Source organism: Mercenaria mercenaria, chromosome 18 (assembly GCF_021730395.1).
Source record: "Mercenaria mercenaria strain notata chromosome 18, MADL_Memer_1, whole genome shotgun sequence".
Lineage (NCBI taxonomy): Eukaryota > Metazoa > Mollusca > Bivalvia > Venerida > Veneridae > Mercenaria > Mercenaria mercenaria.
Genome location: NC_069378.1, coordinates 16,218,874 through 16,229,825, shown reverse-complemented (window position 1 = coordinate 16,229,825; position 10,952 = coordinate 16,218,874). Strand labels below are relative to the sequence as shown.

Sequence of the window (10,952 nt, the reverse complement as noted above, 5' to 3'; positions counted from 1 at the left end):
TACGGGGTATTTTATGTACCCCACCCACTTTATATAATGCAAAAAAATGTATAATAAAAAATATTCGACCAACAACTAAGAAGATATATTCTTTTAATCACGTTTACAATATAATCTATATTTTTGACCATATAAAGCTGGATGAGAGGTATTTAAAAGATTTTAAATAGGAAAAGGGGGTAGGAAAACCTATGTATTTTACAACCAATAATTAGAATTAACAACCCGTTACTAAATAAGAGCAACACTAATTAAAGGCGACGAAACCTTAACTTACAAACTGTTCAGTTGGAAAGTAATTTAATTAAATACTCTTTCGTGCAATCTACTCCAGGCGTGGCTAAGAAATACGCAAAACCGGGGTATTTTATGTACCCCACCCACTTTATATAATGCAAAAAAATGTATACTAAAAATATTCGACGAAAAATCAAGAAGATATATTCTTTTTATCACGTATACAATATACTCTATATTTTTGACCATATAAAGCTGGATGAGTGGTATTTAAAAGATTTTAAACAGAAAAAGGGGGTAGGAAAACCTATGTATTTTACAACCGATAATTAGAATAAACAACCCGTTATTAAATAAGAGCAACACTAATGAAAGGCAATGAAACCTTTTCTTGCAAACTATTCATTTTGAAAGTAATTTATTCAAGTACTCTTTCGTGCAATCTAGTTTGGTTTGGGCTAAGAAATACGCTAATACGGGGTATTTTATGTACCCCACCCACTTTATATAATGCAAAAAATGTATAATAAAAAAATATTCGACCAACAACTAAGAAGATATATTCTTTTTATCACATTTACAATATAATCTATATTTTTGACCATATAAAGCTGGATGAGAGTTATTTAAAAGATTTTAAATAGGAAAAGGGGGTAGGAAAAAATATGCATTTTACAACCAATAATTAGAATTAACAACCCGTTACTAAATAAGAGCAACACTAATTAAAGGCGATGAAACCTTAACTTACAAACTGTTCAGTTGGAAAGTAATTTAATTAAATACTCTTTCGTGCAATCTACTCCAGGCGTGGCTAAGAAATACGCAAAACCGGGGTATTTTATGTACCCCACCCACTTTATATAATGCAAAAAAATGTATAATAAAAATATTCGACGAAAAATCAATGAGATATATTCTTTTTATCACATATACAATATAATTTATATTTATGACAATTTAAAGATGGATGAGGGGTATTTAAAAGATTTTGAATAGAAAAAGGGGGTAGGAAAACCTATGTATTTTACAACCGATAATTAGAACAAACAACCCGTTATTTACCATTTAATAAATACAAACATCAATAATAAAAGGCGACGAAATTTTTACTTGCTAACTGTTCATTTGAAAATAAATAATTTAAATACTCTTTTGTGCAATTTTGTCAAAATTGTGAAATTGTAGGGGTATGAACATTACCCCACCCATCTAAAACTATGTATAAAATGTGATTGATCGATCAATACAGTTTTTACAAATTAACAAAGTATAAATGCTTGCTTCGGGGTTACACATCTGTTTTTTTACCTTTCTCATGACAAACAGACTGATGGAATGTGAGTTCTGATGTGTTGAATGAAATGTAGAAATTTGACATAATGTATAACTTTAATGTTTATAAAATGAGACATTTTGAATAATCTTTACTATTCAGAAGATTTTAAAACTAATTAAATGTAATGATAATTCATTATATCACTATTCAAGAATTTTTACAAATCGTACAAAAAAGTCGTAATTATATCACACAAACATATATAATTCAAATAGATTCTGTCAGAGTTTTAGCTCAACTGTCACGTAGTGACACAAGGGAAGCTTTTGTGATCGACTTCGTCCGTCCATACGTTTGTGAGCACGATAGAAACCACATTTTACTATTGATTTTAATCAAACTTGCGCGCAACTTGTATAAGAGCTAGGAGACGAGAGAGGAAATCTACTGGCCACCAGGAACCAAGAAAAAGAAGTCAATGCAACCTTTCAAGGTTATGCATTGGAATGCAAAAGGACTCCTCAATAAGAAAATGAATTAGAGAACATATTATTTGATAAGGACATTCAGGTCTGCTGCATCAAAGAGATTCACCTTAGCGAGGATAAATCCTTCAATGTTAAGAGGCTACCAGTGCTTCCGTTGTGACAGGTTGGGAAGGAGCAAGGGAGGAATCCTAACACTGATGAGAAACAACATAGCAACTTGTACTGGTATAAAATCTCGCTTTAAAAACTGGCCAAATCCCATAATGGGTTCCAGAGTTAGGGCCCCTTAAAGAGCCAAAAGTTTCTGTTTTGCTTGTGAACAGGGTAGAGACCACATTTTGCAATTGATTTTAATCAAACTTGCACATATATTCTATTGGCATAACATCTCGGTTCCTGTCAAAAACTGGCGAGATCCCATAATGTGTTCTAGAGTGGTGGCCCCTTAAAGGGCCAAAATTTGCCATGTTGGCTTTTGTAGCCACACAGGCACTTCACTTATAGTTTGATTTGAAACAAACTTGCGAAATATCTTTAACAGCAATAAATCTTGCATTCCATGATGACTTCATCAGATCAAATCATAGGTTCCAGAATAACGGCCCCTATCTGAACCCCGAAAGTCCCAAGATTTGTTAATTGTTACATTATGAACACACTAGAAATGACATTTTACGTTTGACTTTAACCACACTTACAACTTAAGTCACGATACGATCTCGGTTCAGTTCGAAAACTGCTTTGATTGACCTTTTAGCCATAAAGAGGTTTCATTTACGCTTTGATCTGACACAGACTTGCAAATTTGATCATATTTAGACCAAGTTTGAAACTGGATTATGTGGGGCCAAAAACTAAGTTACCAGGTCAAATAAAAGGAAAAGCTTGATAGCACCGTAGAGGCCACATTACTGACGCTATCTTCATGAAATTTGGTCAGAATGTTTGTCTTGATGATTCCTATGCCAAGTTAGGAACTGGGTCAAATGTGATTAAAAACTAGGTCACCCGCTAAAATCAAACGAAGAGTCTGTTAACATTCTTGAGGTCGTATTAATTACCCTATCTTCGTAAAACTTGGTCAAATTATTTATCTTGATGATCCCTAGGCCAAATGTAACAGGTGAACGATATACATGACCCTTTTTTTCTCAGAAAATGCGTGTAAATCTTAGATAATCTAAATTATAAACTTATTGAATGGCTTGTTTGTCATTACTTATAAATTACCTAGTATATTGCTCTATGTCTGGATGACAAACAACACATAGTTTTGACTATTGATAGGCAAGCCCTTCAATTAGTGTTTTTATACATGACATTAGAATTAAACATTTGTTGTATTTTTTCACGAATTGAACAACAAAGTGCCATGAACCAAGTATTTATACAGAGTCATATCATTTTAGATAACATTTACTGGTTTGGCACTAAAGGCTATAATAGTAATTAGAATTTTATTTATATGCGGTCCATCTGGAGCACAATTTTATTTACACATTCCTGCAGTACTAACGACAAATAGTTACATCTGTATGTGCAATTTAAGTAGACATTAACACAATACTTCATAATATCATGCGTAACTATTTTTGCGATCTGTATATAGAAATACTTGTATCAATTTAAACTTTACGGCTACACCACAAAAATGATATTATCTCGTACTATAACTTGCACTGGCAGTGTAAATGGTAATACGTTGTATTGTTTTAACTTTAAATATGTGATTTTAGACTGCAACAGTTCAACATGTCTTTTTCGCAACTTATACACTAGTATTAATCAAATTCATAGAAGACACCTGATGTTAATAAGGTCAATGTTATAAAATTAGAACTTACACTCCCCTTTGCCTTCAACAAACCATCAGGGGGCATATGTTTTATACAAACACCCCTTCTTTATATCATATTTTATATAACTTCAGATAAGTTATATGCGCCGCACCATGAGAAAACAAACGTAGTGTATTTGTGACCAGTATAGATCCAGAAAACAAACATAGTGCATTTGCGACCAACATCGATCCAGACCAGCCTGCGCATCCGCGCAGTCTGGTCAGGCCCCATGCTGTTCGCTTTCAAAGCCTATTGCAATTAGAGAAACCGTTAGCGAATAGCATGGGTCCTGACCAGACTGTGCGGATGCGCAGTCTGGTCTGGATCGATGCTGGTCGCAAATGCACTATGTTGGTTTTCTCATGGCGTGGCTCATATTTAGTGCAAATTACCTTAATAATAATTCTAAGATACGTTTTAAAATTAGTGAAGAGTAACTGCCCTTGACTTTTCATTTATCAGTTGGATAAGTTTTGCAGTCACGAACTTTCCAAATAAATCAGCATTTAACTATAATCATTTGAAGAGAACAACGGACTAGCAATATCGTTTTCCGTGCATTTTCGCTATTTTTGCCCCTATGGTATAAACATTTGTCTTATTCAAGGTGGGTTGGTGAATAAATTACTTCTGGTTTTTTTTTTTGGATTTGACAAACTTGCAAATGAAAGTTACTAATAATTAAAATGAGATAGTACAAAATTAAAGTTTGAATGTAAAGGCTTCAGTACTTTTCGGTAGTGTTGCTTGCATTTTATCACACCACAATGAACAGGTTGTTAATTCTAATTATTGGCTACTGTTTTTACTCTAAAATTTCTTAAATACTCCGAATTCATCTTTAAGTTGTCAAAATATAGATTATATTGTATACGTGACAAAAAGAATATCTCTCCTTGATTGATGGTCGAATATTTTTATTATACATTTTTTTTTGCATTATATAAAGTGGGTGGGGTACATAAAATACCACGGATTTGCGCTTTTTGTCGCCAACCCTAAACTAGATTGCACGAAAGAGTATTAAAATGAATTTCTTTTCAGATGAATAGTTTGCAGGTAAAGGTTTCATCCCTTTCATTAGTCTTGCTCGTATTTATCAAATGGTAAATAACAGGTTGTTAACTAATTATCGGTTGTAAAAGACATCATTTTCATATTCCTATTTTCTATTAAAATCTTTTAAATACCCCTCATCCATCTTTAAATTGTCACGAATATGCATTTCATTGTATGCGTGATAAAAAGTATCTATCTCCTTTATTTTGGTCGAATATTTTTATTATGAATTTTTTGCATTATACAATTATATAAAGTGGGTGGGGTACCCCCTTTTTTCTACTTAAAATCTTTTAAATACCCCACATCCAGCTTTATATGGTCAAAAACATAGATTATATTGTATACGTGATAAAAAGAATATATCTCATTGATTTTTTGTCAAATATTTCTATTATATATTTTTTGGCATTATATATAGTGGGTGGGGTACATAAAATACCCAGGATTTGTGTATTTTTTAGCCAAACCTGAACTAGATTGCATTATAGTGTATCTAAATAAATTACTTTCCAAATGAATAGTTTGCAAGTAAAGGTTTTTTCGACTTCCATTAGTGTTGCTCTTATTTAATAACGGGTTGTTTATTCTAATTATCGGTTGTAAAATACATAGCATTTCCTACCCCCTTTTTTCTGTTTAAAATCTTTTAAATACCCCTCATCCAGCTTTATATGGTCAAAAATATAGATTGTATTGTATACGTGATAAAAAGAATATATCTTCTTAGTTGTTGGTCGAATATTTTTATTATACATTTTTTTGCATTATATAAAGTGGGTGGGGTACATAAAATACCTCGGATTTGCGTATTTCTTAGCCAAACTTGAACTAGAGTATCTAGATGATTTTCTAAGTTAACAGACTGTTTCGCAGCGGTATTAATAAATGACTTTGAGAAATAAGACCATTTTAAAGGTTACTTCTTCATACTGTAAATTTTAGGTTAAATGTTTTTATTTTATTCTCTGGTATTTTAGGTGCCAAATCTTATAATAAAATGTACATAAAATGAGTACATTTTGTGTATTTTTCAACCATAAGCCTTATGCGTAAAAGCAATGTTGAAATATATATATTTGATCTGATTTTAGAAACATGATGCCATGTTTTGTTCGCAAAAAAGCGTTTTGAATCTTAAAAAAACTGCAAATATGCAGAGTTATCTCCCCTTAATATTCTAAAATTTCGCAGGAGCTTTTGTTTTGCAGGCTGATTTTTCTGATCCGCGAGACTTTGCACTTTCATAATATATATAGAAACTGACTATAGCATGACCGGACAGGTAAATCCTGTTTCTAGGCACTTTTCGCACTTTTGGCTCCCTGGCTATTAAGGTTGGTACTGACACTGTTATTAGAATTAAAATATGCAAAAGACAATTGCTTGTCTTTTTTGTCATATCCACCATTTAAAGGGTATTTAACGGTCTGTCGTGTTAACATATTACGAGCCACGCATCTAATTTAATATAATATATTATATCATGCTTCATTCATGACACTATACCAGGTTTCAATGTTAAAATTAAACGCACATTTCTCTTCGTTCTGGCGTGTTTTCGAGTTTGAATATATGACAGAAATCAGCCATAGTTATGTGACTCCAGGTTTTGGCATGTAGTTGACTATCCATGATGGTTTTTACACTGTCAAGCGACTTGTTACGATAGGAATTGGATAATATCTTTGCATTTGTTTAAACGAATCTCAAAATTAAATAAGGTTGCCAAATTATGCGTCCGTTTGTCCGTCCGAGTTTTGTCGATTCCTCTTACGGTTTTCATGGAATTTGTCCCAGTCTGAGCTATGGAGTGAATTTTGGTCCTGAATACACCATGCATGTAATTTGAGAGAAGACTGTGTATTGCCCAGTACTGATATGAGACGCGCCATGACAAAACCAACATAGTGTGTTTGCGACCAGCATGGATCCAGACCAGCCTGCGCATCCGCGCGGTCTTTAAAAGCGAACAGCATGGATCCTGACCAGACTACGCAGATGCGCAGGCTGATCTGGATCCATGCTGGTCGCAAACACACTATGTTGGTTTTGTCATGGCGCGGCTCATATAATCTTTGTCTGAATAACTCCAGCTTCTTCAGGATCTAGCCGAACTTATTAAAAACGTAACTATGAAGTGGTTGGTGCATAATGCTATGATAAATGTAAATATTAGATTCAACAGTTATGACATTTCAAATGCTATAAAATGCTATATTTGTTCTGTTATGATTACTCCTGTAACAGGTTTCAACGGATTTAACCCTAGCATGACTTTCAGAATATATATGTTCTGTCGTATAGCCAGGTTTCAATACTAATCAACATATTTTCAGCTATGTTAATTTGTAGGACATACATCTTTAATTTTTGGCCTAAAATAAACGCCTTCTTAAGCAAAATCTCATATGCATTTACGGAACGGAATTTCGAAGTTCCTGAATGACAAAGGGTATCAATGAGACGAAGTGCGAAGGCGTTCATACGTAACTGACGCGTAAATAGTTATTAAATTATCCCCCCTTTGCATACTTATCTTAGCTGGTGAATATAATTTTATTAAACCCACTATACAAGAAATATAACTCTATTATTTCTATTCTTTATTCTCTCATTTTTCTGTTTCTGCATATTTCTGTTCATATAATTATATATGACAAAATCCTTTCAAATAATTTGTTATGCGACAGAAACAACGTCTCTCCTTTTTCGCAAGTAGGACACAATTTCTTTGTTTATGTTGTAAAATTATTAAACTTTACGAGAGAGGTTTAGTCAGACTTGATTAAAACCACAGGAGTTTTTTTAGTCAGGGAAAGATTTAAAACTATATTCAGGTAGTGATAATAACTGTAGTGTAATATTATGTTAAAGAAAGAACCGGTCTGTTGAAAAGTTACCAGTGACAGGACATTTCTTGTCCAACCTTAATGTTTAATGCTACCCTGTATAATGTGCATGTCATGTATACATATCATTAACAAAACATTAAAATGAGTACGTGAATAAAACTACAACAATACGATATTATCTTTTGAATACTGAATTAGATTTAATTATTGCCGGTTAAATCAAATTTGTTACCAATTATGACGTTGATGTTATTAATTCAACTTCAATTGTCCAGATGTTAGAATATTTTATGTAGTTATGTTTGAAACAATTGTCACATATTTTTGGTTTAAGTGTTGTAATGCTGCTAGTTCTGACAGTTAACGAAAGAGTCATTCACTGTTTTCGCCTTTACGATTCCATGATTGGAGACATTTTCTCATTATTATGCCATTTTACATTTAACTTTGCCATCATAATTGCAATAGTATGAATGATGCTTTTTTCTACAATATCATATTATAACCTTTGGTTTCATTCGCTTGTCATTTTTTTAAATTCCTTGTGTAAAGGCGAAATGGGATATAAAATGCTGTCCAAACACCTGTCTGTTCATACGTCTGCCTGTCCGATTCCCACTCCAAATCCAAGTAGAAAGATATTTTATGATACTTTCAGTTTCATGTGGTTTTGAACATTGTCTTGTAGTAACAATTCATACCCCCACCCACATTATTTAAAAAAATGATTATTTCCATTTACCTGTTTCGTTTTTAACTTTCATTTACCTTGTATTGTCTCGCAATGTCCCTTCACTAACGCTAGAACTACTCCCTCACATAAGAAATGATCCCTAACTTCATTTGAGCAGCAACATGAGAAACCAATTTAGTGCGTTTGCAACCAGCATGGATCCAGACCAGCCTGCGCATCCGCGCAGTCTGGTCAGGATCCATGCTCTTCGCTAATGGTTTCTCTCATTGCAGTAGACTTTGAAAGCGAACAGCCTGGATCCTGACCAGACTGCGCGGATGCGCAGGCTGGTTTGGATCCATGCTGGTCGCAAAGTCACTATGTTGGTTTTCTCATGGCGCGGCTCATTTTATTTTTATTTTCATTTACATGTGTTTCTCGATAATGTCTCGCCGTACTTTGGCATCTCTCCACGCAATCAACACCTTCCGAAATGCTATCGTTTTCCTACTGACAATGTATTGCGTTTTGACATTCTCTTGTATATGTAGTATCCCTTCAACACCTCTCCTCAGATTTCCGCCCTACGAATAACTATCCCTATCTTCTTGCAAAAATGATTAATGAATAAGTTTGCACAGCTGGTTGCTTTAAAAATACCCACATTTTATGGAGATATGAGAGGTAAAGCATTTTCGAGTCACTTTAGACAATCTTTGTCTGCACAATGTAAGTATTACATGCTACTACTTTTGCAACCTATTTTGACTTTTTTATGTGGTTGTTAAGACGTTACTATGGAAACAACGTCATGGAAAAGATTGTTAGATGATTTCTTTATTTTCAATAAGCCATTTGTAGTACATAAACAAAGCATCAATAATAATGGAATATAATATATTAGGTACGTAACAATAAGAATAAGAACATCTGCTACTAACATTTAAAGTTTAGGATGTTCTAACAGTACTAGGATATGTTATTTCATCGTTTTATATATCAGTTACAAATACACGTCAAATGAACCTACCTACTTGCAAACACGATAAATAAATAAGTTTGCACAAATGGTTGCTTTTAAAATACCCGTTTCGACTTTTTTATGTGTTTGTTAAACGCTAACAGAACATCTGTTACCAGCAAATGCATCCATAATATAATTTATTATCTCATTCGCTCTGGTCGAAATACATGTTTAGTTTTGACTTTCTTGTCTGGAAAGTGTATGTTGGGATATGGTCTTTGTTAATGTCACTGAATTGTAATTACGGAACAGTCCTTATGCCATTTTCTTTAAAATGCCGGTCATTTCAAAGTAAGTTTGTTTTCATTTACCCTTTCGGTACTTTGATCTAATAATACTATAATAATTTAAGATAGTTTAAGTATCTTGTACATTTTATCCATACACATTTTTATATGGGAATTATTTAACTATAATTTAAGATTATATCATACACATTAATAAGTAATACAATACAACATGAACCAGCCTATAAATTGAACAACTCATTTCACCGAAACATCTCGCTCTCTCATCGACCTTTTCTTGGTATTCTCTGCATGCAGTGTTTATACATCCGGAGTTAGAGACCCATTTCTTGATTAAAATCTTAGATTTCATTGTCCCTTCTAACAATAGACGGGACAATGAAATCTAAGATTTAATGGCAGTCTTAATTCTCAAAACCCAACTCAAAAAAAATATAAGCGTAATATATGGAAGTTCGACAAGGGGGATTATGACAACCTGAGTCGAGAAGCTGCCTCCATTAATTGGGACTCCTTAACCGATGATGATATCGATACATATGCTGCCAATATTACCGATACAATTCTATCCATATCAAAAAAGCACATTCCAAACAAAATGGTTACCATCAGACAATCAGGCCCTCCATGGATGCATAACGATATAAGAAAACACATTAAAAAGAGAAAGAGGGCATACGACAAGGCAAAACGAACTCAAAATGAACATCACTGGAACACTTACAAACAAATAAGAAACACAACTACACAATTATTACGAAATGCAAAAGCACAAATGTCACAAAAATTATCAAACAAACTACAAAACGAAGCCCTTAAAACATCCGACTACTGGAAGATACTAAAACAATTCATATCACCATTGCAAAACACAGCTGTTCCACTACTAAATGACAATGGTAATTTAGTCACATCAGATACAGACAAATAAAGCAAACCTACTTAATAATTTCTTTCAGTCTCAAACACTACTAAATGATAATAACAAAACACTGCCACAAATGCAAACCAATACAACCCATCCAAAACTTGACTCAATTAACATCACGGAGGAAGAAGTAACGAATACACTCAAATCACTTATAGTAGGTAAAGCTGCAGGGCCCGATAACGTAAACAACAGGATCCTGAAGGAACTTTCATAGGAGCTTGCAAGACCACTCTGTCAGCTTTTTAACAAGTCCACTAACACTGGTCGAATGCCATCCCAATGGAAATTAGCTCATGTATGTGCTGTTTTCAAGAAAA

General features: G+C 33.5%; 1 protein-coding gene across 1 annotated transcript in view; it reads left to right on the top strand.

The window, feature by feature from the left end:
* The first annotated feature begins 9,615 nt into the window (after positions 1 to 9,615).
* LOC123539282 (NXPE family member 2-like) overlaps positions 9,616 to 10,952 on the top strand; it is a 37,324-nt gene continuing 35,987 nt past the window's right edge. The window contains exon 1 of the mRNA XM_053529680.1: positions 9,616 to 9,747. Within this exon, the coding sequence (XP_053385655.1) occupies positions 9,731 to 9,747 (17 nt within the window). The 5' untranslated portion in view covers positions 9,616 to 9,730. The remainder of the gene's footprint in view (positions 9,748 to 10,952) is intronic.